Source organism: Fringilla coelebs (assembly GCF_963513975.1).
Source record: "Fringilla coelebs genome assembly, chromosome: 14".
NCBI lineage: Eukaryota > Metazoa > Chordata > Aves > Passeriformes > Fringillidae > Fringilla > Fringilla coelebs.
Window position 1 is genome coordinate 3,934,696 of NC_140040.1, and position 27,222 is coordinate 3,961,917.

Here is a 27,222-nt window from a genome sequence, read left to right on the forward strand (position 1 = left end):
TTAAGAAGATTCTGTTCCTACCCTGATGTAAAAAACTATTATGAAAAAAGTATCAAAAATAAAGATATCTATGCAAATGCCTCTTTTAAGAGATGTTTGTATTAAGACAGGCACACACACATTCTGTCCCATGTACTTAATAGTTGCACTTTGAGGATCTTACAGGATGAAAGCCACTTTAGAAATGAAAGATATTACATATCCTAAGAGAAATCTACTTATCCTTTATGATCTCACCTAATGTTCTATTAAATCATGCTTAGCCTCTTGCTTTCTTACTTATATCCTCATTTACTACATGAATTTTATATTTAAACCTTTCAGAAAGGGTTTATTTAAATGTTCCCCACACCTCTGGCACATGTTTCCACAGAACTCCATCAGTCTCTGAAGATTAAGGCATAGGGTTGGCACAGTTTTGTCTGATCCAGAATATTTCCAGGCCAAACTCAGAATGGAAAATACTGGAAAAAATAATGATATGCTGATGCATGATGGTTTATCACGCATCCACAACATTTAGTGGATTCTTTCTTTTTATGGATATAGGACAGTTAATGTAGAAGATCATAAAGAGAAGCTAATTAAATTCAAAATATCTTCAGATAATTAATCCACCATTCAAACTCACATAAAATATTTTAGTCACAAGAAGTAAATAGGTATTTTCTTGGCACTATGTGCCAGAATCAATTTTAGTTCAAATACAAGACTTCAGCAATCCTTGAGCAAGTGCTCTCATTGAGGTTTGTGGAAGCTTTGCCATGAGGTCTTATGGATGGAGGATAAGATCTCTGTGTATTTTAAAAGAAAACAGAGTAAAATTGAGAATTGCATTTGAGAACTGCATGTGGTTCTGAGTTTCCACATAAAACTGAAGTTTCCACCAGAAGCACATCAAGCCATAGTGAAATGGTACCTGTTGCAGCAGGGAGAACCAACTAAACAGCCTAAATGTAGCTCAGGGCTGAAAGGAAATCTGTTTGTAACTGGTTTTTAATAAAATACATTCATTGCAAAGAATTTTGCCTGTCATTTCACATTAGTCTCTAAATAACTTGAAATCGTTAACAAGGTCTGTGTTTGTCTCAAGAATAATCTAATTTCACCTTTGAATCGCTGCTAAACACATTCAGTTCTCAGCCTTCCTTGCTACTGAGGAGCACAAAGTCCCTTTTCCTGGATAACTACACCCTGGCTCACATGGAATCTGAATGTAGATTACTCACAGAGAGGCGCTGAACACTCAGGGAAGTTAACACCTTCTTGTTTCACAAGCAATTATTCATGTTTCCAGTCTATAAGACCATTTTTCTCTCCTTAAATAACCAAGTACTTCTCATTTACATGCTGAAGTTGCACACTGAGGGAAAGAGGAGGAAAGCGAGCCCACACATTTGATCTAGGCACTTACACACACAGTGAATAAACTTATGAGTCACACTTTGTCCAAAAAAGGAACATTAAATTAATGAAAACCACCAGTGGCTCCTGTTCTTTATAGCATTTACTCTGGTATTCAACACAATATGTAATTGTTGCTATGGCAACTGCCACATCTCTTGGCACCATAATAATTCTCAGATAAATGGATCTTTGTCAGAGCAAACTCCAAAGCCAGTGTATATGAAACCTGCATTTCCGTGGTGCTGGGGAAGGGGAAATTCAGTGCAGGCCTGGCATTGGGGGTGAGGGGAGGCTGCAGGAGTGTGGGTGTCCATCAGATCAGAGCTGCTCTGGGGGACACTGCAGGGACACCCTAGAACTGCCCAGCAAAGGGGCCGGGGAGCCACAGCTCCTGCTCCTAGGGCTTGAGCTGAAACCTACTGGAATGTGATCATTTCAGCAGGTTCTGGATCAGACTGAGGAAAAAAAAAGGGAAATAGGAGACTGCAATTTCTATGGAAAAGAGAGGTTGAGGAGATTTCTGATATAAAAGGAGCTCTTTGTTGTTTCTGCAACAGCAAGTGGTCTGCACAGAGGATTTTTATAAAAACATCGTTTAAAAGGCAGCTAAATGACACTAGAGAGTGACCCATTGATGAGAACAAGCTCTTGCTTTCATTGACATTAATTGAGGTGTATTTTGTGAAATCCTAAAAGTAGCATTGCAGACTTTAAAAGAAAATAATATCTATTCAGCGGTGATTATAGCACGGAAAAGTCATTTACGAAAATGCCACCAATACACAGGTATTAAATTCTAAGATCACTTTTACCTCAGCTTTTGATGCATGAATTCCCAGTCAATATGCGTTTGCAGTGTGATAACAAAAGTAACAGGAGTGATAACAACTTAATAACTTAATGGCTAGGAGAATATTAATATGTTAAACTTTCTGCCAAACTGAACACAACACAGTGAGAAAATGACTTTTTCTGTTGTTTGATCTTTAAGAAAATCCTTCTTTATATGCCTGGAGTATACTTTCATATCTGAAGGCAAGGGATCTCCTCAGCTTTTCTGGAAATGATATTCTATACACAGTTTTGATCAGTAGAATAACTCAAACGTATCATAGGTATTGATGCACCCCCTGTGACTTATTCTACTTTGTGCCTTAAAATTAAATGCAAAACATGGTATTTTATTTATGCAGTGCATCCCTTTCTGCTGCAACTGCTATATGCAAAATCTAATAACATGGAACTCTTCGAGCCTGTTTGTCAATATCTCATGTGAGAGTCCATCTCCATACCTCTGCACAGTCATTTTCAGCCTATTTGGAATTCTGTTCTAAACAGAAAAATGCTAATATACGTTAATGGGAACGATTGCCTGCTATATCAGAGAGGCTGATTCTTGATCTTATTTTCCAAATAACTTATTGAATTGCCAGATGACTAAACTCAACTATTCACACTTCCTTGCCTGAATATTTTCTGCTGTGAGAGAATCCTGATTCATAATAAGATTATTGATCCGTTATCATCTTTCTAAGGCAGAAAGCCATACATGTAGGATTTAAGGCTCTAGGCACTTTTTATCTCATATCCATAATATTTGCAATCTCTATCCTGTGGGGATAAGCAGAGAGCAAGACACAAACAAGAAATGCTAAGGTTTAAATCCAAGGAGCTTAGTTTCATTATTTCTGTTTGATACTTTAGGAAACACGCACAGGCAGAAAGCAACTCGCACAAAAGGCAGAATCTGGTAGGAATGAGAATTTGGGTCTGCAGGGAAGCTTCCAGCCAGGCTGCTGAGGCTCTGTCACTGTTGGAACAAACACAGCTGAGTGCTGGCATTGGGAAAAGCAGTGATTTGACAAAGGGAAAAAAAGCAGCATCTTCTGCCCAGCCCCTGGCTGGTGCAGAGTGCACTGGACAAAGTAGCAGCACCGGGGCAACTTCATTTCCTTCAGTCTGAGCTGCTGCTGGAGATGGCTTTAAACTTTGTCTACAACATGCTGTCTCTGGATGTGCTCCTCACCCTTATCTCTTCTTTTCTTTCTCCTGTTCCTTTTCTATCCAGTGCCTGAAACGTGTCCTGAGGGTTTGACAATTTCTATTTAATCATTTCATCCTTCTGTATGGAAGACTGCTGAGCACCATGCAGTGAAGTTACTACCAGCCTGGAATTTCTGAATATCTGCCTGCCCTCTTATCTGCTCTGGTGCCAGACTCTTGATATCTCACTCCCCTCCACCCCTCACCCTGTGTCTGTAATAGTGTAGCAAATAAAAGTTCTAAATAACTCCCTTTGCTGTGGGGAAGGAAAAAAAAATAAAGGCTGCCAACACAGAGAGGCAGAGACAGATTGTGTCCCAAGGTTTCCTTTTAGCTCTCAGTATACTGAGGGTATGTTCATTAAAACCAGCACTAGATTTCAGAGGGGCACCAGGACCAGCAGACACCATTTTATTTAGCCTTGGAGGACGAAGTTCAAGTCTCAGCTTGCCACCTTTTGCAACTCACCATTTATTATGAGGCTCTAAAAAAGCCTGGCTACGTTTTCTGCCTTCCACAAAACTCGACTTTTTCAATAAATACATAAATCCTCTAATATCTGGACACATGTTCAGATAAGACGAAATTTCCAACGTTCAGTTGTCCTACTTTCTCCGTAAAACAAAGCAGGGATCAAGCACTGGACAAGACACAAGTTAAAAAAGAAGAGAATGCTGCCAGTCATTGGCTCGGCCATTTTCTCCCCAGCTAGGGTTTATGAGTGATTTATTTTTCCATTAGGGATTTGAGGCTTAGCAATTCTCTGAATTATTCAGAATGAATCCAAAGTTCATTTGGGGAATTCTGGGTGAATCAAAACATTTCCAGGTCTCTGTTTTCTTAATATCCCCAGGCACTCCAGTCCTGACTGTGTGAGAGGGCATCAAGCAAACGCTGGCAGAGCAGGGCACAGGCAGAGCAAGGCACATCCCAACACTGCTCCATGGGGACTGTGATAGATGAGTAATTGGATGCTTGACTCTCACAATTAAAAAGCAAATATCATGTATATATTTTAAGAGCAGTTTTATAGGTTTATAGTTTCCTACCTTGTGTTGTTATCAGGGATTGACCTGGGTTTGGGACATTTGGGAGGGTTGGCTTGTTACTATGGCAGCGCCTGAACTCCAGAAAAAATTTAAGGAAGTGATTTCTACCACTGGATAGAGAAGAATGGTCAGAACTTCTGGAGGGGCTGAAGCCTTAAAAGGTGAAATCTCCATTGCTTGTGTGAGCACATGGTGGAAAAAATCCTCTGCTCCCAAGTTCGTAATTTTTAGTCTTTTCAGTCTTCTGTTGTGTTTTTGATAAGGTTTTAATAAACCTTTCTAAATTTTTGGACATGACTAGCATTCCTCACAGGAATGTTCCATTGCCGACCAGCACTGCTCCATGGGGAGTGCATGTGGAATTCCTCTTTTTCACTGAGCACTGACTGCATCAGGCTCCAAGGGTGTACAGGCACACAAGTACTAAAGGGTTAACTGTTCCACCTGTCACAGGCTCTTCTGTGCACTCACATTCAAAAGCCTCTCAGAAATGAAGGAAGGTTTTTGGGAATATTCCTCTCTGTCAAGACAGACAGAGACCAGTACATCTATCCAAAATCACAGGAGGGAGGAGGCACATCCAGCAGGCTGCAGAAAGCAATTCCAGCTGGAGGCTGATCTGGAATCTGATGGACAGATTTCTGCAAGTATGAATATCTGTAGCAGAGATTGATGGGGTTTAGGGTATGTTAGACATGCAGACATCAGGGAAAGCAGTGATGCAGTATCTGCTCCTGCAGGAGATTGTGAGACCATGGCCAAGCTGGCTCGTGATGGAGAAACCACTTCTGCCCATATTATAGCCATGGCCACCCCTGGATGGAAAGCTGCAGGCTCTGCAGGTCCATTATGCTTCTGGCAGAAGAGGAGGAAAACAGGCTCTTCAGATGCAAATAACAGTGAAATACTAAGTGATATTCCAACAGCCACTGATTATACTCTGGCCATGAAGTTCATTTAGTTAATCACATAGGAGGGATCGGTGAGGCCAGCTGGAGTCATCCCCCGTCTTTAGCAGGCAAGAACTGCACCCCTTCACCAGCAGAACACCAAAAGCTTTTCTGCACGCTCCAGATTGTACCTCTAAATAATTTCCATATTCATCCAAAGTATGGTTGGTAGCAATCAGAAAGTTTTAGGAGCTACTCTCTGTTCCTAGGCTCCGACTGCCAGTCAGCACATCAGAAATCATTGTTGAGAGCCATTCCCAAACACGTTGGGAATCTGCAATTAGCAACATTAACAATGGGATTTCACAGATGTAGGTTACATGCTTTCAGAAGAGAAATGGCAGTTGCTGGCAGTGGGGAAATACTTAAGAACTACTTATCCCCTAATTAGACAAGGTACTGTTCTCTAAGTACTGAATGCTAAGCACTGCTCCAGCATGTGCTCATCTTAACCCCACAGAATTATGCTGAATTACTGAAGTTCCATCTGAGCATTTCTTAGCCAAGGCTCCTTGCATAAACAGATGGAGCAGTTCTGCTGTTTCCGTGCTGACACATTTAGACTGCAAAAGTACAGGATTAAGTTCAAATTTATCATGAAATCACTTTAGATAGGACGCTGCAGTCTTTATATCCTTCTCAAGTATGACAAACAGAAAGACAACACTATCTGTGTGGTGTTTAAAATAGGCAAATAGATGAAAAGGTTGGAAAGAAATACTGGTTTAACAGCTATGGAGGACTGGGAGAGGCCAGAGCAGGACAGCAGCCCCAGAGATTTTTATATTCCCTTAAAGGGGGGGTGATTCTCACTAGATGGATTTCTCAGGACACATTAAGGCATCGTGTGACTCACAGTGGCATTGCAGACACTAAATCCCACCTGAAATAGGTAATCAGCTGGTTATGGGCTGAATATCAAAATCCAGAAAGAGATGATGAATGCAGGTTGAGATGATATTGTGATATTGTCACTTGTGAGGAAAGGCTGGCAAGTGGCAGAATATGGCTGATTTAGACTGGTTTTCTCTCTCTGGAGCAATACAAAGTGGTTGGAACAGAATCCAGCAGTGGGGCCAAAGCAGCCCTGGCTTTCAAATGTAGTCTGGAGAGAGATTTCAACACTAGGCACCAATTAATATTGCTGGAACATTCTGAGGGGAGACTCCCCAGAACCCAAACCGGATGGAAAGACAAAGGTCACTTGCAGAGCTTGTCATAATCTGTGCAAATACACATCCTGTAACTCCTGCTCATGAGACAAGATTTCCTTTAGATTGTAACTTCCATAGAACATCTGACAAGGTTTCCCCTAGATTGTAACTTCCATGGAATAGCTGACAAGATTTCCCTTACACTGTAGCATCCATAGAATATCTCTCCTCACAGATATTGAAGGGCTGCTTCTCAAAGAAAACCAGAATAAATCTTCACAATGATTCTCAGAGAGTCAGATCTTCACACATAAACCAATCCCTTGAGGTTTAGCTCCAGATCTCCTGTCAGAGATGTCTCAAACTCCTCAGTGGTTTTAGTAACTCCTAACCAGAGAATGATCATCCCCATTTTGAAACTGCTCCTAAGGTTTCAAGATAAAACCATTTGAACATTCTTGTGAATGCACCAGAAGGAGCAAGGCTTGCCAGTCTGAGGCACAGGACAGCCAAGTGCCCTGCTTGCTCCTCAAGTGAAGCTTTCCTACTCTGAATTTGGCAGTCTGTGGTCCTAAACTCACAGCTCCTGCACGTAAGAGACTCCCTCAAGTATGACTGTGTTAAAATTTAATTTTGTGAAGAAACGGCATATTTAAATAAAATTAAATTCCATTTCAGTGTTCTGATCAGCTTTCTGCAGTTACACATTCTGGTTCTTTCTCTCCTGCTGGCAATCCATATTCACATGGTGTGCTGCTTAAAGTGCAGAGCAAAACCTTTCCTCAGCCACGGACTTTCAGAAGGTTGTTCAACCTTTCCCCTCAAGATAATTTGTTTTTATAATGGAAGACTTAAGTTATACTAATATATTGTTGGGAATATAAGGAGAATGCTGGCAATTGAATGTCTAAATACCAAATCAAGACAGCAGATCAGTCATTTTTATCAAAGTTTTTTTATACTTCTGTGAAATTATAGGTCTGGAAAGGCACCAGGCTTAATTGCCTAGCGAGGCACTGCCTTGCCTGCCTCTCTCCTAAATGCCAGGACACAGAAGTAAAGCTATCTCACATGTCCTTTTGTTACTTGCCGGGGTGTGAAGTAAATAATTCAATTTATAATAATTCAATTTATAATAATTCAATTCAATTTCTGAAGTGCTTTATCCCCCTACGGATGAGGTTTGTTTTACACTAAAATTCAGGAGGGGGAAAGAAAGGACAAAACATTCAGTGGACAGAACAAAAATCACCAGAGTATAGAGAGTCTAAATAGGTGTCACTGTGTGCAGATGTTTCAGCAGTTTACCACTTAACAATGTCAGATAAGCAGACCAATATGAAAATTTAAATTACACAGAATTCATTCCCACACACTTAGGCTTATACATTTAAACTATGATTTTCCATTTTTAGTTGTGGCCAAACTGTGATTACCTGGCATAACACATATTGGAAGAAGCAGTCAATTTTCATACTTGGGCTCTTTCATTTGAATAAAGTCTTTATGAGTGTTTAGCATCCACACCTGAAGATGCAATACATCTTCCACAACCCAGGAAATCTGCATCACAAATTAAACCAAGAGCTAAAATGTTACAGCAATATCTGCATTGAAGACTGATTTTGATCTCTGCTAACAGATTAAAATTGCCTACAATCCTAGGTGACACATGTAAATATTTAGCAGCAGCATCTCCTTGGCTCTTTTTTTTTAATCTTTGGTGTTTCTCTTACCTTTAATGCACCACGTTTTTCATTTGCTTCAAGTATAAAGATTTCTGCCATATCCTCGGCGTGCTCCGACCGCGCGTGGACAAATAAGGCTCTGCCAACTTCTGATACATTCTTGAGTGCAACCAAATTCCCATCGAGTTCCACTCTAAAGTCTGGGTTAGAAACTTCAAAGTTCAATTTGTTGTTCCCCTGGCAGTCATCAAATTTCACTGGGGGTGAAAAGAAAAAAGGAAAAAACACATTGTAAGTATCCACGTTGGAACACAAGCTTCAGATATCTTTATGTTATTAGCTTGTCTGCAGATTTGGAAATAAATGCCTCTCAAAGGAAAAAAACTTTCAAAGAAATCCTGTATTTTTTTGATTCTTCTTCATACAGAAATGTATGAATATGTACTTTCAGAAAGATGAAGAGGCTTTGACCAGTCTAACGGGGTAGCAGATAACTAAAACACTTTGGACATGAACCTTTTGGGATCACTCCAATCAAATGCACACCCAGTTCCACAAACTGAGCTGGGGCAATCGAGACCTCGCTGTGCTCCTCACACAGCCCAGGATCTCCAAAGGCTCTTGTGTGGCAAAGTGCTTTCAGATATCCAGTACATCTTTAGGCTCAGCACTGGTTATTTACAGAATATTCAGCCCCAGGCTACTGCAAAAGTTTTATAAAACTGAAAAACTGAACTCTAACATTTCTTGCTGCCAGGATTGTCACACACTCCATGAGCTGCTTTGTATCTAAGGATTGTGAGAACTTTTGATTGAACAGTAGCTGTCAATAATCCTGTTTCACTTTACATGGAAAGTTTAAAATATTTAGGAAAGCTGACATAAAGAGGAAATGTCCCGAAAGCACAAAGATTTGAGACTTGGATAAAATATTAGTGATTTAACTACCAGCTGTATCAGTAATAAATCTTCACCACAAACGTGCAATTGCTAAATGAACTTTTCAGGTTTTGACATCTTTGAACAATATATTTGCATGTGAAACGTTTTTCTGCAGACAACCTGTTTTGTATTCCCTAGCTTCTCCTAGAGTTACTGCTGCTGCAGACTTTTCATTTACCTGTATGCTCTCACTATTTTTATTTTACATTTCGCTTCCCAAAGACCTTCAAAAACTGCATTACAATTTCAGAAAAAACTACAGACAGTGATACCAGCTACATAAAATCAACAACAACGGAGTTTAACTACAAAAGAAAACACTTGGCATAATTGTTTAAATTCACTGTATACACTTCTTGGACTGGGGCATTTTTTTAGAGGAAGAGAAACAATCCCAGAGTCTCTCGTGGCCAATCCCTAAACCCTTCCTGACTGTGGAATTTCTCTAACTGGTCCTAAAGCACAGGAATAGTCTCATGGTGGGTGGCCACTCAACACTCCTGGCAAGTAACACAGAAATCCTCTTCATCAAATTCTCTATTTCTCTCCAGCCAGAACTACATGAAGACAGGGCTGCCAGAGGACCTCGTGGGGATCCTTCCTTTCTGGGCATTCCCTGGATTCAATCCCAAAGCAGAACACCACAGGGAAAAAGAGCCATCGCGGGTTCCAGAATTTACAACTTCATTTTATGATGAATATTGATGAGACGGGTTAGATTAACACTTAAACAATGCCAAAATCTCAAGCATTCAAACAGAATAAGGCACAAGAATAGATGTGGGGCACTATTTACCAAAGCAAGAGTGGAGAGTTGGCCTTGGGCTGCTCCCAGCCTCCCACCCAGCCACCCTCTCACTCCCCCACCTCGGCAGAATTGGGGAGAAAGATGGAAAAAATAAAGACAGGAAGGTCACTCACTAATTACCATCACTGGCCAAACAGAAATGACTTGGGGAAAATGAATTTAATTGCCAATTAAAACAGGCGTGGATGCTGAGAACAAGACAAAATTAAGACCACCCCACGAAGCCGTGACCCTGTGAATTCACAGCAGACAATTCCCTTCCCGAGGAGAGCCCAAACTCTCTGACAGACACCATGGGCTCTGGCAGGAAACTCCCCCAGCAGCTGAAGGATCTGCTGCTGCACAAGGCTTCAGCTCAATTACATGTTTTTAACTAAAAACTGCTCCCATTTCCTGCACTTTAGGGCAAGGGAACTATCCTTGGATTCACAGCGGGACAGAAAACCAGAATTTCATCAGCTCATTTGGTGTTGCACTGAATAATGCTGAAAGCAAGAGGGATTATAAATAAAAAAGAAACAAAACCTCTTTTCCCTCAGACACTGCAGTCTCTCCAGACAAACCTATCTCAGGCTGTCAGGTGGCACATCCTGCTTGCAAAGTCTTGTCCTGAAGGAGAACCAGGAGGGAAAACCGCTGAATTTGGGAGCAGCAGCAGCTTAAAGCAATTTCAGAGAGCTCAGAGTGTGCTGGTGCCCACACTCCCAGGCTGGGAACTGCTTCCAGGAAGGGTCTTGTGCCCACAGCAGGGTTTTGAGGGGAGCTCCCTGAGCAAGGCCTCCCTGGTGAAAAACCACCCTTTGCAGTTGATGTTGGGTTTATAGCAGGTGTTTTAATAGACTCACTTCAATTTCCTAAAGCTACCAACCAAAAAAATGCAATATTTTCCTGTCACTACAAATGTGGGGAGTTGAAATTCTCTGTACAAACCACTGTATAGATACTGCTTAGATTGCAGCCTTTGTGAATTACAAGTCTCATATTTTTAAATCCCCTAAAAAACCACAAACCCCAAATAAATAATTTTTAAAAACCAATGAAACAAGGTTTAGAAACTTGTTGTATTGCTGGCAGCTCTTCCCACTGGTTTGGAACTGCATGATCCTGCATGGCTTCCAACCCAAGCCAGTCTGTGATTCTCTGAATAAATATGTGCTTTTCATAATCAAAAACTGCTGCTGATTAACTATTAATAGCTCACAATTGGAAAAATTCAGCATTGACCTCTGAGAAATTATATAAGGAATAAAAAGTTTAAAAAAAAATTAAAAGCCAAAGACAACTATGATAAAATAATACCTTAAAATCCAATCTCATGGTTCAGAGCTGTAGCATCTCCCAGCCAAACACTCCAGGTGCCTTTCAAGTAAAGGACAAAGTGGGTTGTGTTTCTAAAGCAGGGAGGAGCTGCCTGGGGGTGCTCTGCTCCCACCTCTCTGCTCGGCGCTCACAAACCCTGGGATCCCTGCATCGCTGCCATCTGCATGCTCTGGGGAAACTCAAAGGCCACATGCAGCTTTGGCACATGGAATCAGGAGAAGCACTTGAATCTATTCTATATTCCCTTGGAATTAAGAATTTGACACTTAAACCTTTTATACTTTGCTGTCTATTCATCTTGCTTTATGAAACCCTGCAACTTTTTTCCAAAAAGGGCTGAGGCAGAGTTGTTTGAAAGTAGGAAACTGGGGTTTTTTTTACCATATCTCATCCAAAAGCACTGATGCTTTCAATTCCCAGTCCTACCACAGAAATGAGAGTATTTGGTGAGGTTAATAGCGAGGAGAAGGAAAGAAATTCAAAAGGCTCTGAGAAGTACTGATATGTAGGAGAGAAATTAGAAGTGGGAGGAGATGAAGTGATCATAGGGATAGAGAACACTGAAGATTATTTGGCCTCAGGGCCAACAGGGATTAAACTGAAACCTATTGTTGAAGGAGTTGAGGGGAACTGGAGCTTTAGATAAAATCCCTAGTCAAATGTGGACCTTATCAGGATGGTGCTGTCTGCTGGACTGGGCTGGCCAGGAAACATCACCTGAGATTGAATTGCATCCTCAGGAAGATCCTCACTGGGAATGTTTGCTTCCTTAACTCATGTGCCTTCTGGGGAAGAGCCAATGTAAATACCCCAAATTTACAGTACTTGAACTGCCCGTGGCAAGCTCCAGGAGCAGCTACACAGCCCATGGAGCTGGGGCTGGCACTGACCACACTGACCTTCCCTGCCAGGCACTCAGGACTGCTCAGAGGAGTTTCAACTTCATCAGCTTCCTCAGATTTCCCATTCATGGCATTACATCTATCTCTTAACCAAACCTGTACATTGTTAATGCCCATTAAATACAAGGGAAATAGGATTTTTAGTTATTATTCTCTGGTGAAAAACGCTTGCTCTGTACATACAGCCAGAGTAGAAATCCCTGTGTAAAAACTCTAAAGTGTGATTAATTAATTACTCCTTTTGTCCCCCAAGTACCAACCAGTGTGACAAGAAATGAGACAGAAGTTGTGGATATCAGCTGTGGAAAGCGTCAGCCTGAGCTGCAAAGGTGCTCTCTGAATATCCAACACTTTGCTGCTTGGCAGCCCTGCTAACATATGGTCCGTGTGATGATGTTTGTGATGTTCATGCATTTGTCACAGAAATGAGGTGTGAGGAAAGCCCTGAGATGGATAATTGACATTTTTCCCACTACCCACGTGCATTATAACAGGTTGGGCGAGTGGCAGCCTGATGAGAGGGGCCACACACACACCCCAAAAGTTCCCATGTTCTCCTGCACACTCACCCTGTATTAGAGCTTAAGGAGTTTAACTGGATTCCAAACTCCTCAGAGCAAAGGCCACCTGTTCACCTTGTGTCTGTACAGCACTTGCAAGAAAATGATTCATGTTTGGTGCTCAGGGTGCTACAAAAGTGCAAAAAATGAATAATAGCAACAGATCAGCTCTAGCCCCAAACTGAAACGCTGGTAATGCTGCACCAGGCATGACAAGTGAATGTCTCACTGACAAGAATTCAATGGGCAATTAAACAGTGATCTAATATTTATATGAGGGTGGAGTTCTTCATTTATTGACGCATCTATGACTCTTTTGATGCTCCTAGTCATGCTCCAGCTGCCAAATGAACATCTTTATTGTGCCTAATATGCCACATGCTATGAGACAGGCTCCAAAACTCCATGCAAGCAAAATGAAAACACTGCCAAGCAGCTCCCAGTGAAAAACATGAGTGTCATTCATCGCCCTCTGTTCATTTCTCAGCCTCCTGTGTTAGACTTTTACTCCTTTTTGTAAAATTCACATGTGAATTGTACAGACTATTTCTTTCCAGCGAGCAATATTCATTATTAGCAATACCTACATGGATCCCCAGGATTTAATCACTGACTTTGAGCTTATTATCACCAAAAGACCTGGTGGAAAAACTTGTGCAGGATCCCAAGTCCATTAGTGCAATGATAGGAAAATTTGTAACTGAAAATTAACATTTATAGATCTCAGCAAGGCAACTCATGTTCCTGGGATTCCTCCTTTCAGTGCATTCCATTTTTCCCTCTTATGATATATCACAAATGTGAGGTTTCTACACCGCTGTGATATTTATGATAATGACCCACAGATGTTTTAAAGGATACCATTTTAAAACATTGAAAGGTTAGCAGTTGCATTTCTTGTAAACTAAAGTGAAAGAACACAAGCTGAAATAGGTTTGTATTCAAAAGCATATGTTGGTTTGATATACTCCACTTCCAAAGTCATTTTTTTTCTGAGTTTAATTCTCAGAAGTTTAATTTGTTTTGAACAGAAATACTGAATCCATAATTTTCTCTCTGGTGAAATCTCCACAGAGGTATTCTGAATAAATAAATACACATATTTAACCATAAGCACACCAAAACTAACTCTGTACATCCCCATGTACAGGTATTCATATTTTTCTGTTAGCTGATCATAACAAGCAACAAAATGACTCCTGAATGAGGAAATTTCACATTGAAAATACAGGCTTAATTGCTCTATCAATAAATATTAGGATGCTTTTTATAAATATAACCTAGCCTTGCTCAAATCCGTGGGAATTACCACTTCAAAGCAATATTATCCTCTGCATTTTTTCCCTTCTCCTTTCTAGCAAATAACTTTAGAACATATTGAAGCCACAAGTCAGGTGTATCTGTGAGAGGTCTGGAGGTGCAAGAAAAGCACATTACAGCTGCACAAAGGCAACTTAACTTGCCAGCCCAGCAGGGATCCCCCAGCTCCGCTCAAAACAGGGAAGTGAGAGAGGCTGAGCTTCATTAACCACGGAGAAAAGTGATGGCTGAGGCAAATGGAAATGCTTCTGAGTGCTGTGGCTGTGTATGAAAATTCATTAAGCACTGTGACCTGGTGAAGGTCTTGTTAGCAGTGAGCAGTGAGCGAGAAAAGGGAGAGGGGCTGGGGAGGGGAAGGGCTCCCAGCTCTGGGACAGGCTCTCAGCACGTCCAGCTGCACAAACACCGAGTGCAACGAGGCCCCAAGGGCTGAGTTATCCTGCCAGTGTGGGGAGGATAAACCCACCTGGAACCTGCACATCTGGACTACCTGAATCCATCCCAGAACAAGAGAGGCAGTTGCCACAACAGCTACCAGCACAGGAGCTGGGAAACAAAACAAATCCTGCCTTTCAAGCCAACAAAAAGGTCCACTAGGAGAAACAGCTTCTTCCCTTGCCTTTCAGATGCCTTCAAAACCACCTTCTTGAGCATGAGTTCTGGCAGTGAGCCCATAGCTTGTGTGTTTCTGCTGGTTTTCTGCAAAAATACCTGAGCTGCAGAAGGAAAAATGTTGCCCCATGAAAATTTGAGGGCAGAATAACGTCCAGACAAGACACTGTCAACAGTTGAGTCAGACAGGTTTCTCCTTAATTTATGATATTATCATTATTTTTTATCAAAAAGTGCTGCAGAAATAATGATTTCACAGATTAGAAACCTACTAGCGTGACTGAAATACTTACACAAAAAAACTTATTGAACATTTAACAAAATGAACAAAATGAATTTTATGAAAACCCTTTCTCAAGGTTTTTATACAGCTTAATGCCACTCTCACTCTGCAGTAGAATTGCTACAGAATTGTTTTTTTTTAACAAATCCAACAAGCAACAGTGGGTTATTATCTTTCACTGCATGTTTATGATTTTCTTGCATTTATATAATTTCTTTATGTGCCCCTGAAGTAAATTACAGTGATGACTTATTTAGTATCCAGAGAGTCAGAAATTGAGGGAACATGAACAACAGCGAAATGTTCGTCACAACATAACAAGAATTGCTTAAGACAAATACACATTTATATTTGGCTTCTTTGGAAGAACAAGTACTAAGCAACAAACTGCATCCCTGAGCACACTTTTCAAGTCTGAAAAAACAAACTGATTAGCTAAACTGGCAAACATCCCTGTGTGGTTTATGTGTGATGATTAGAATTGTGCAGAGCCCTGTTATGATACAAAAATTAGGCCAGCAGTTCATCCACCGGGCACAGGGGTTCATTCCTGCCCTTTGGAGAACACCCTTTCCACTGGAGAAATGGTGCCTATTAATAGGCACAGCTTTCTCTGTGCTGTCAGAATTCATTGCATGTATCACAGATAGGAGATAAGCTCCCTTAGATGATGGAAGACAAGGGATTTCACCCAGGAGCCAGCTGCAGCCAAGGAAAGGTGGGATGTTCTCACAAAAGAGCCACACTGCCCTCTCTCCTGCATATGCTCTGCTAACTACAGTTGTAGCAGAGCTGGAAAATTGCTAAAAACCTGAAATTCTGCAGCACAGATCACCTGAGCAATAAGTGATACCTGACTGAAGGCTCCCTCTTGGGTGATGGGTTTGATGTGTGATTTCAGAGCCAGGGACTCCATCCACACCAAAACCCCAGCTCTGCCATGCCCTGCTCTGCCCCTCTCCTCCCCTTCTGCCCTACCCAACACTGGACTCTGGCATCTTTCACATCTCACTGAGCTCTGCCTCTCTGCTCCTGGCACATCACAACACCACTTGGCTTGATGTGAGTATCACATCTGGTACCCTGAACTAAAAAAGATCAACCCTACTCGAAAAATAGAGGCCTCACAAATTGTATCATCCCAGATCTGGAGCAAAATGTCCTTGCCCTGCAGCACTGGGGTTGCTGTTTGGGATTCCAGCACAGAACACAAGTGAGCAAGACAGCTCCATCAGCACCAAACTCAAGGATTCCTGACTTTTTCCGTGTCACAGCCAGGTCTTTTCTTTTCCCACCATGCTCTCTTTCCTTTCTCCTAGAAAGGAAGATTCCTCAGCATCTCGTGCTCTTCAACAAATTTATTCTGCCAACAGGGCCCCATCAGCTGTCTGTGACTGCTTGAAATTACAGGAAAACACAACCACTACAATCAAAACTGAAGGCATTCCCTCCTCCTCCAACAGACTTCATCAGCTCACATTACATGATATCTTCACACATCATTTTGCTGCCCATTGTCTTATTTAGGGCAAAAATTTAATCAGGTGGAAGGAGCTGTAATGAGTTGTTCTCAGTTGGAAGTTATCTTGACTTATTCATTACAACACAGAGGTGTTATTGACTGATCTCCTGGGTCAGTGGCTGCATTATAAGGCACAAAAATACTGTAGCTGCTGCTCTAAACCCTAGAGAAAAATAACTGTTTCAACAAAAATATTATGTCAGGGAGTGTGTCTGAAGAAAAAAAAAATAAAACCTTCAGAAGTTATATCACAGTCATTGATCTTCTGAGCACAACACAGAGTTCAGTTTAACCAGAGCTGTTTTCTCTCTGTAAATGCAGGGGACACAAACTGACACCACATTTGTGGAGCTCCAGTCTCAAAGGAGCTGTCACATCTGGGGAGGAAAGTGACATTTCCCTGTTAATGCTGCATCGATTCTGAGCAGCCCAAATAACCCCAGAGCCAGCAGTGATATGTAGAAAAGATACTTTTAAACTTTGTTGGTGTCCGTGAAAGGGTTTCCCATTGCAATGCAAATGATCAATAATTTTCCGTTTTAGCAGATTTACACAACATTGTGCTAAGATCCCCAGGAGAACTTAAGATGAAATTAACTTTAGATTCCTTCACTGGCTGGGCCTGAGACACGAGCAGACAGAATCAAAGACATTCAGATGCATTCAATATGTTGGTGGCTCTGCAGGTTGCTGTGAGAAGTTTGTCAATATGAAAATAATCATGTCTATAGAGGAGGGAGAAGGGACAGAAGTTTGAGTTTGTACAAGAATTCCCAGTGGGATAGAATGGATTATTTCCTTTGAATGCTGCCTGAATAAAGCTTGGAGAGGCAGTGTGCTACTGACCATGAATTTCCATGTCTTCTGCACAGGCACACATCTGATCTTTGTGCAGTCATCCTAAGTGCTAACGAGCTCAAATTTCTTGATAGATTTAATTTATTGAAAATTGATCAGTGGAGATTGAATTCAGGAAAAAACAAAAACAACAAGAATGGTGTCCCAGGAGTTTTAACTGTATAAAAAAAGGCTGCCAGCAGGATGTCAAAAAGTAACAACAAGCAATCACTCACAGGAAAGAAACACCTATAGTAAAACCAGCCTAGAAAGTACCTTATTTACACCAGTATATGTTTCAAATGCCTCCAAAGCCACAAATTCATTTAGTAAAGGTTTTTCATTAACTAGACAATTAGTCAAAGGTCATGGGGATATTTTCCCTCAAGTTGACAATTAAGACTGTTTATCTTCAAGGTCAGTTTGTTATAATTACAGTGATTTGTCACTTCACAATGTGATCTGTCAAAACTTTCAATTTTGTTTTTAGTTTTAAAAGGCACGAGGTTCTGTCAGCACTCAACTATTTTTCTATGAGTGCTAAATTAATCTAAGAAAAATTACAATATTCTCTTGGATGAACAGAAGATTCAACGAGTTACACACACATTTCATTTGCCTGAGGTTGGGCCATTAGTAAGAAAGGTGAAAAAACAATAGAAGTGAAATATGGAGCCTCACTGGAGGAATGGAAACTTTGTCTGCTCCTACAGTGGCAAGTTCAAATAATCTGGTGATTTGAGGCTGGAAAAAGAAATTACTATTGTAAAAAATATCGTTTGTTCTATACCAAGTCCATGGCAGCTACTCACAGCCTTACACACTTGCTTTTATCAGAGATGGGAGAAAAAATATTGCTTGAGATATCTCTCCTGCTGTGGCAGTAACTTGGAGACAAGAAGTCAAAGGGCAGGAGCTTTTCATTAAATAAGGCATCACTACAAAGTGCTTTTTTGCACATTACCCACAGTTGCTCTGTGAGGCGATATTGCCTCCACCTCCTCAGTCTTGGGTCTTGGTTTCACCTTCTGTGCAGAATGACAACTAATCTGTAACTCAGCTCACTGCTTCCTCACCTCAACACTCCAACAGAACCCAAACTCCTGGTCAGGACACGCTAGGAAATGTTAAAAACCCCAAATACATCTATGGACACCTATGTACTGCTGCCTTTCTCCTGGAGTGATAATAATTATGAAATTATAATAATGTTTCCTTAGAAGACATCCCCAGGAATAAAGCCTTCAACTTGTGCCCTGTGAAATACTTTCCAAACAGCACTCAGGGGTAGGAGTTTGTTTCAGAAATAGAGGATGACGCATCATTTACAATACATAAAAGGAAATGAGAGTGAGTAATAAACCCACTGTGCAATATTTTCCTTTCAAAATGGATACTGTAGGTTGCTGGCCTATTTTCCCAGCTGCTGAATGAGTAATGCCATGCCTGAAAATCGGCTCAAACCATTTATTCTGTAGATTGTTCAGCTTTCCCAGTGAAAAAGTGAAACAAAGACCCTCCCAGTTCCATGGGAAATGTTTCAGTTTCTCATCTTCTCCATCAATGAACCTGGCAGAGGAATAACAATTCCTCTTAGTGGTTTTACCAAGTTCTCTCAAGAGAGTTCCCTCAAACTCTCATGTAGAAATTTGATTTCTCCAGTCTGATCTGATAAATGTGCAAATAACTGACTTGCACCCCTTTTCAGCCCTCTAAAAATCAGGTTAACGAAATCAAGCCCTTGGACACAGTTTACTAATAACTTTTCAAAAGGCCTTCAGAATCTAAACTGCAAACTGAGCTGGTAGTTAATATTTTGTTTTATTCAGGTAACCGTCCAATTCCAACACACAGATAATTCTATAAGCCACGCAAAAATCAACCTGCTAAAATACAAAATTTCTGAGAACAATGAGGGAAGCCACTTCTCAGAACTGTGCTGGATTTTAAACTTTTTAAACTTATTGTCATCTCTTTCAAACAATATCAGTGCTTGACTAACTGTTACAGAACCAAATAACCTTGGTTTGAATTTTGACTCTCACACTAAGATTAGACAAGTTGCACTGCTGAGAACAATGTAATTAAAATTGCACCATGTAATCTTGCTCTGCACAGTCATTCCCTGAACAGTTTCTATTCACATCAAACACAGGCTTTTATACTTTAAAGAAAGACAGGCTTTGGTATCTTCCACAAAAGAAGTGACCTGAGGGAAAGTATATTCTGTCAGTCAGGATCATTTAAAAATAACCTTAAATTTGTTTACACAGATAAACCAAGGGAAGAACATCAGGCTACTGAAGTTTGTGCCTCTTTTAATAACTAAGGAACAATGGGGGAAAAAAAAAGAAAGAGAAAACACAAACAGCTCAATAGTGATTATTTGATGATCCTGGTTATGTTGTTATTCGTGTTTGCTGCTGAAATGGGTGGAATTGCTCCACGTTTAAACAAGTACTGCACATGAAACAAATAACAATGAAAACTTGTGTCAATTGCTCCACACAATCTGTATTTCAGATATAAGCTCTGCTTCTTTGGATTATTAGCTACTGGCTGGTGAATGTCCCACCTTCATCTGGCACCATGTAGGTAACGCTGCCAACCTGGAGTTTGCACCACTGGAACCACCAGCTGAGACTGGGATCAAGGCAGTGCTTGATTCCAAGCCTTTTTGGAACATGGATCAGGCCCATAACTGACAGTTTCCACAGAAAGCTGTGACCAGTGAATAAAATTGTGCTTTGTATTAAACTCCACAGTCAACAAAAGAATGCAGTGCAGAGCCATCTGAGAATTTTATTACCAGATACTTAGATTTAATAAATTAGTTATCCCTAAAGTTACGTGAATTCCAGTTGCCATCATAGTTGTCAACTGAACTAAACTTGTATCAAAGTCAAATAAAGGAAATAAAGAACTTGATTTATCATTTTCCCTCATTTCTCCTTAGGCTTTGTATAGGTCCCACTAATGACAAATGCTCTGATGGTTGCACTGAGAATCACTCATACAGATTTCCTACTCTCTCACCTCACTTTGTAGCATTAGAATGCGGAAACCTCAGCACATCTGTTTGAATAAGTGCCTCTTTTCCTTCACATTAGAATAACTATAATGATTATAATGCTTATGAAGTTTAAAGAGGTGAGATAATAATCAGTCAATCTTTACTTTGCTTCTGGTTATAAAGCCATTAAAAAAAGAAAAGAATGCAAAAAACCCCAAACCACTAAATTTGTGCATTTTTCCAGCTCACATCCCCTCCCAGAGCATTAGTCTCTTGTGACAAATAAAGCTCTGTCCTTGTGTACACTGATATCCCTCATTTGTGTTGCACTTTGTTAATGGCTACAATCGTGACAAACGGGGAATTCATCTGGTAAATGTGAGTTGCCAAAAGTTTTCAAGTGACACAATGTTATATATTTATACACATGGCTGCTTAGCAACTTTGTAGTAGTTCCACCCAGGAACTGAGGCATAAATAAGTAATTATGCTATAGCAGAGAATGCATGAGACATTTATAAATGTAGGAACAGAAAGGTTATCAGAATTCATCACCTAGCAACAAATATAATATCATCAGCTCTCCTGTCTAGCAGGCAAGTAGCAAGAAATGCATTATAAACTCTGCTGCCTAGCAAGTTAACTTGGGAGTTTGAAGTTGAAATGAACTCTACAGCTAATTAAACTTAGTTCAGTGCTTCTGTAGGCTGCTTGTTTGCATTTCAGCACATGCTTTATTCTGGAATAAACAGTTGCCATTCACTCATACACAGATGGGTCACACTCAAACACTGACAGGAGCCAAGAAAATGAGAATACAGAGATGCCCTACACTTTCTCATGGCTCCCAAGAAATCGAGACTGGCTGGTTAATGCCTGTAAATACAATGTACAGGAGCAATTCTGGGAACATGCTGAGATCCTCAGACTCAGAACATGATCAAACTGTAGTGTCAACATGGTTCCCACAACGCAATTTTGGGGATGATTCCAATACAAAAGACTGGTTTTATGACTCCACACTTGTCTTAAACATTTCAAAGTGATGGATGTAATTATTCACCAGATTCACTTAATAATAGACTAGAACTTGCATCAATGAATATTAACTAAAAATAAAATTAGTTTTGAAGTATCAAATGCTTTGTGTATTCATCCTGACAGACAACTTTCATTCCCTCCCTCCACCCTATTTCCCCTCAGTGTTTTACATAAATACTCTGTTATTACAAAGCCTACTGTCTGGAAACTGATGAGACTCATTATTGCACAGGCAATGGCTGCTATTGTACTGCACTGTACAGTGATAGAGGTGCAGCGTTGCCACCATACTTCATTTCACTCTGTTCATCTCATATTATTTTTGGAAAGCAATTCCTGATCATCACCTCCAAGTCCTTTTAGTTCTCAAAACTCTTCATTAAAATTTCCTTCCAAAGCTGAACAAAACCAGATTTCATTACAACCCTGAAAGATGTCCATTAATGCTTTGAAGTTCTGCCAGAGACAAATCTGGATTGGGAATATTTGACCCCAGGGAAGCTTTCACAGAAGAGTAAATTAGAGACAGAGAAATGGATCCTGAACTGGCAAAGACAACACAGTCCATCTATCCATTTCCTAGACATGGAGCAGTTATCTCAGACAAATCCCAGCTCCAATAGATGAGAACATTTCCTAGCAGGAGGAGATGGAGACCAGCAGCCCTGGCTTAGTGCAAATAGATTACCTGGCCAACCGTAGCAAGCAATCAGGAAATAAAATATGGGCTCTTTACATGCCCCCACATCTGCTCCTGCCTTTGCAGACCAATCCTCCCTACTTTGTACACTCAGTCTCTGGGCTCTTCCTCCTGACTCACACCCAGGAGCATCTCACATCCCAAACAAGCATGAGGAACGTGCTCAGCTCTTGGGGAAGTGTTTCTCTCACTGTGAATCCCATGCCTGCCTCCCACCCCCTCTCCTGCTGACACAACCTTTCCCTACAACATTCCCATACAGGAACTGACAATGAGTTGTGCTGCTCAACTTAGCTGCCTTTCCAGACTTGTTTCCCAATTATTCATTCCTCCTCCAGCTTTCCAAACCACCAAAGGAGTAAACATTATTTTACTACTGCATTCAATTATTGTTCCAGGAAGAGACTCCACATTTCTCCCTCCTTTCCTTTTGAAGTGTCTAGAACACCCTCCTTCATAGCCACAGAAAAGAAACCAACTTTTATCTCTGTTAACGTGTTGAGAGCTCCAGATAAATTGCTCATTTGAGGTCACACAGCAGGGACTCCCACAGAACCATGGAATAGCTAAGGTTGGAAATGACCTTGGAGATCAAGTCTAACTTCCAGCCCAGTACCACCACCACGTTCATCATTAAGCCATGTCCTCAGGTGACACATCCACGGGTTTTTTCCAGGAATGATGACTCCACCACTCCCCTGAGCAGTCTGTTCCAATGTTTTAAACAATTCTTGTGAAGGAATTGTTCCAGAGCTCAGGATGGCTCTCCAGTGCAGAGAGCACCACTGCCCATAGCTCTGCAGGGCACTGAGGTGCATATATTCCAGAAAAACAGCATTTGGACACAAGCATCAAGACTTGACTGGGAAGAAACCTGGAAGTGCCAGAATAGTCAATCAGCACACACAAAATAAATAGAAAGTTAAATACCACCTGAGAGCACCAATTGACAATAGACAGTGTCACAAAACCTGCCACTCTCAGGCACAGAAAAGCTTTTCTTAGGCCAAGCATGTTAAATTAATTTTATTGTCTCCATCTACAGAAGCCATCAGGCTTTTATTTCTACTGAAATGGGGTTTGGTTACAAGTATTGAAAAATTCATTTGTTCAAAATGCATCCTGTGACCTACAGGGACCAGGGACAGCCACGGAAACTCTCTGAGGAAGTTCATCTCAAGGGCAAGCACCTGTATAAAGTGTTGAAAATGTTAGACAGGGATGAACAAATTGATAGTTAGGATTAAATAAGAATGTTTAAAGTACCAATACAAGCATGCACATGCTGAATGTGGACAATGATATTTTGAAATACATTTTTGTGCATTTTATTGTTATTAGGAATGGGAAAAAAAATCCACCAAAGATTCAAGTACCAGATCTCTATTCCCATTCCTAGATAGGCAGTGCTTAAAAACATGGACCAGCCTCTTAACAGGCACACACCAGTTCTTCCCAGGTAACACAAGTGACACAACATGGAATAACGCCAGCAGGAAAAAAAATCAAGGACCAAAAATTGGATTCTGCAAACAGTTACAAGATTATGGATAAGAGACAAATGGAAAGGAAATGAAGATATTCCAGAGGGAAGTTTTACTGGTCATTTGAGCAAGTTCTGTAATTCTTAGGCCACAGGACAGCAGGAGAGTTCATTACTGGTGAGAGGGTTTGATTCTATGTGACAGAAAAAGCTGTACCCAAAGTGAGCGTCCCAATTTCTGAGCTGGTGGAGAAAGAGAACCCCAGCATTAGTCTTTGGTAAAAGGATCACTTGGGATTTATTTAATTCTGTCTTCACCAGTTATTCCAAGCATGACTTTTTATTCTAGGTCAAACAAAAATAAGTCTCAATATTATGAGATTTCAAAAAAATATTTTTAATTTAAGCAAGGGAGGAAAAATACCAAAAAATGTTCCACAAATTTCCAAATTTAAACAAATGTCTGGGCAAAAAAGCAATTATTCTCACACTTGCACGAGGTGAATTATGAGGCATTATTCCAATAAACTGACGTGGAACACTGCTCAAGATTTACGTCAGAAACAGAATTTCATTATGGAAAAAAAAATTAATAGATCTACAAAATAATCATAGCTTATTAAAAAACCATCACCTTTCAACTAGTAAAAATACTTAGTGTTCTTTATCTTGTTCAAGCAAAGTCAAAGCAAACCAGATAAACAATTTTTCTATTTTAACTACCTATTGTAACTTTTTTTTTACACAGATTCAATATCCATTCTATGTGGAAACAAATACTGGTGCTGTGTAAATTAATTTCCTGTTTATTAAAATAATATCACATTCCCACAGGCACAGAAGGGAATTAGGAGTTTCTCTTTTCAGATTTTACCTCCTCTATAAATCTTAAAACTTTATACATAGTTAATTAAAAACAGTTGCAGTGTATAACTCATCATTACATATATCAGCTAACATTTCTCATTAAGGCTACAGATTTTGCAATTGCAGCTGGTGCATGGCAAATAAGTCCTTTTTATACATATCCTTCATAAAACAACCTCTGTTGCACATTCCTATTGTTTTGCTTGTGGTTTGTTATTTTTTCCCCTGGTAGATATGTACTTTTCTTCTATTGCTTTAAAACTGCATTTACCTGAGAAGCAGGAGTTTAAATCCAGCACTTTATGAAAGCTCAAAAAAAAGGCACTTCTTAGCAAACATCAGAGCAGAGCAAATAATTCACAACAATCATTTATTTATTGGATTTGCCATTTATTTTTCTATTCACCACAGATTGCTAAATTCTTATATGTAAATTATTCATGAATTTCTGCCAATGCTTCTGCCATTTAAATTACTGTGAAAATGGAGTTGCAATTATTCTGATTTCAACATTGGCTCTGTCAGGTTTTTGGAGCACTGGTTCTGCTCCATGATTGGTTGCAACTTGCCAATTTGGAATATGTTTCAAGCATTACACTTGAGTACACTGTTCAAAATTTACTTTGTCAGTTCTATACTTGCAATTTGTGCTCTGAATATAATGTTTTCTGACATTTCCATACTGACAAAAGCTCTAGTGTAGACACAGCTATATCTTGCTTCAATGGACATTTCAGTGGCATTATTTCAGTCATTTTCAGTGCCAAAGCCATTACCAAAATACATAAGACCGACAGAGGAGGTTTTTGACATTAACTGCCTCTGTGTTTTCTGCTGTTTATAAAGGCGCCTGAGTCAGGAGGGCTCTTGCTGACAATCCCAGCTGGTTGCTGCTCAAGCCATCCATAAAGTGTGTGGCCAGCACTCAAGGGAGGAGTACAAGAGATCTCACCCCAAGGGCCCAAAGGAAAGGGATGGGAACAGCAAGGAGCAGTCCTTCCAAGCAGGAGGGGCACACCTTGGCTCCTTGGTTGATTCCTTCCACCCAGGAGGGAGAACTCTGCCAGGGAGCTGTTGATCACTACAGCTAAAACCTCCTGGCACCCCAACAGGCCAGCTCCAGCCAGGAGTCCCCACCTTCCCCAGCACCTGAACTCATGGATGTGCACAGAGGGCCTCACGCTGCCCCTACCAACCTCTGCCAAAAAATAAGAGGTGAGAAACAGGGACACTGAGAGAGTTCAGTATCAAAACATAACCAGAGCTCCCCTAGGGGTCGATGAGGCTGAGGGACTCTCATTCTTCAGTTTCAAAGCCAATGTGCAAAGTGATTCACCTCAGTGTTAGCATTACTGCAGAACATCCATTTTCATCTCAGAATCTGCAAAGCTACCTGTGCTGGGGATCTGAATGTGCAACTTTGCTATTAAAACTTGGCTTTGTACCCAGTGCCTCTCCTGACAACAGACAAATGGCCTGAGGTTACACACAGATCAGGAGGGACAAGCAGAACAAACAGAGTGACAGAAAATACTCCAAGTTTCAAAGTGGTAACTCACCATCCTGTCAAACTTTCAACAATTTACTTCTTCCCATCACTTTTCAGAAGATAAACCTTGGAAGGGGACGGTTATAATTGAATCTCACAGTGTTAGCAGCAATGCATTTTACATGAGAGAGCCTGATCTTGCTTCACAGGGTTGAAGAGTGTTTGCAAGCCAGTAAAGCCCCATCAGTTACTGTAATACATCCCTCTCTCCTCAAAACACTAAGCTCCAGCAGTGATGGAGGAGGCACTGAGTCGAAAAGATCCGAATTTGAAAGTCTCATCGTGTGAAATGAGGATAGATTATGTACAACACTCAGCCTGCTCATTTCAGGAGTGAAGTTTACCTAAGAAATGCACCTTTATATCACTACAGACCAAATGCAGTCAAAGAAATAATATCATAATCTAAAATTAAATCAAATGTAATCTAAAAAGTCAACCTACATTACATTAATAATTGTAGCTGGGATTTGGAAACAAAGCAATTTTTAAGAGGATGTATTTTTTATACGTTTTTCTTTGAAGTCCCTGGGCAGCACATCAAAGAGGGAATGTAGCATGCTTATTCTCTAGGGATAGTTCTTAAAAAATCACAAAAATTCTATTGGGGACACACTTTGTCACTGCTCTCAGCAGAACAAACACAAAGAATGTTCTGTGTGTTGCCTCCAATGGAGATTTCAGCTGATTATCCCATTTTGGTACAAAGAGCAGCAAATTTGGAAATTGGCCCCCTCTCTGTACAAAGTCAGGAATTACCCAGTGAGCTGTCTCACTGGGACCACCACCAAAGTGAAGAATCTCAAGTTCTGCTCCCAGTTTTTGGTGGAAAGCACTCTTGAGCCAAGACCTCTGAAGGAAGAAACGTGCATCTCCTGTGATTTCTTTCAATGGCATCAAGATTTTACTCTGTATTTCCCAACAAGTGTTTCAATACCATTTCAACAGTATTGGAGGAGTAACCTGAATGCTTTTGCAGCCTGGATATTTGTTAGAGGAAGAGAAGTAAATCAGTTAAATTAAAAAAATAATCTAGATGGGGCACTGCAAAATTTTGTGCGAGCCACTTATGCCGCAGAAAATTGATTTTCCTGCAGGTTCTGCAGCTATGCACTCCCTTTTGAAGTAGAGAAGCTAGATATATATTTCTACATATATTTCTCTGAGCTAGA

The 27,222-nt window shown here is 40.5% G+C and overlaps 1 protein-coding gene across 2 annotated transcripts in view; it reads right to left on the reverse strand.

Moving 5' to 3' along the window:
- CDH13 (cadherin 13) overlaps positions 1 to 27,222 on the reverse strand; it is a gene marked incomplete at its 3' end in the record, with an annotated part of 437,223 nt that overhangs the window by 274,404 nt on the left and 135,597 nt on the right. For both annotated transcript variants that reach the window (XM_084215472.1, XM_084215471.1), the window contains exon 3: positions 8,340 to 8,548. In XM_084215472.1, coding sequence (XP_084071598.1) covers positions 8,340 to 8,548 — 209 coding nt within the window. The remainder of the gene's footprint in view (positions 1 to 8,339; positions 8,549 to 27,222) is intronic.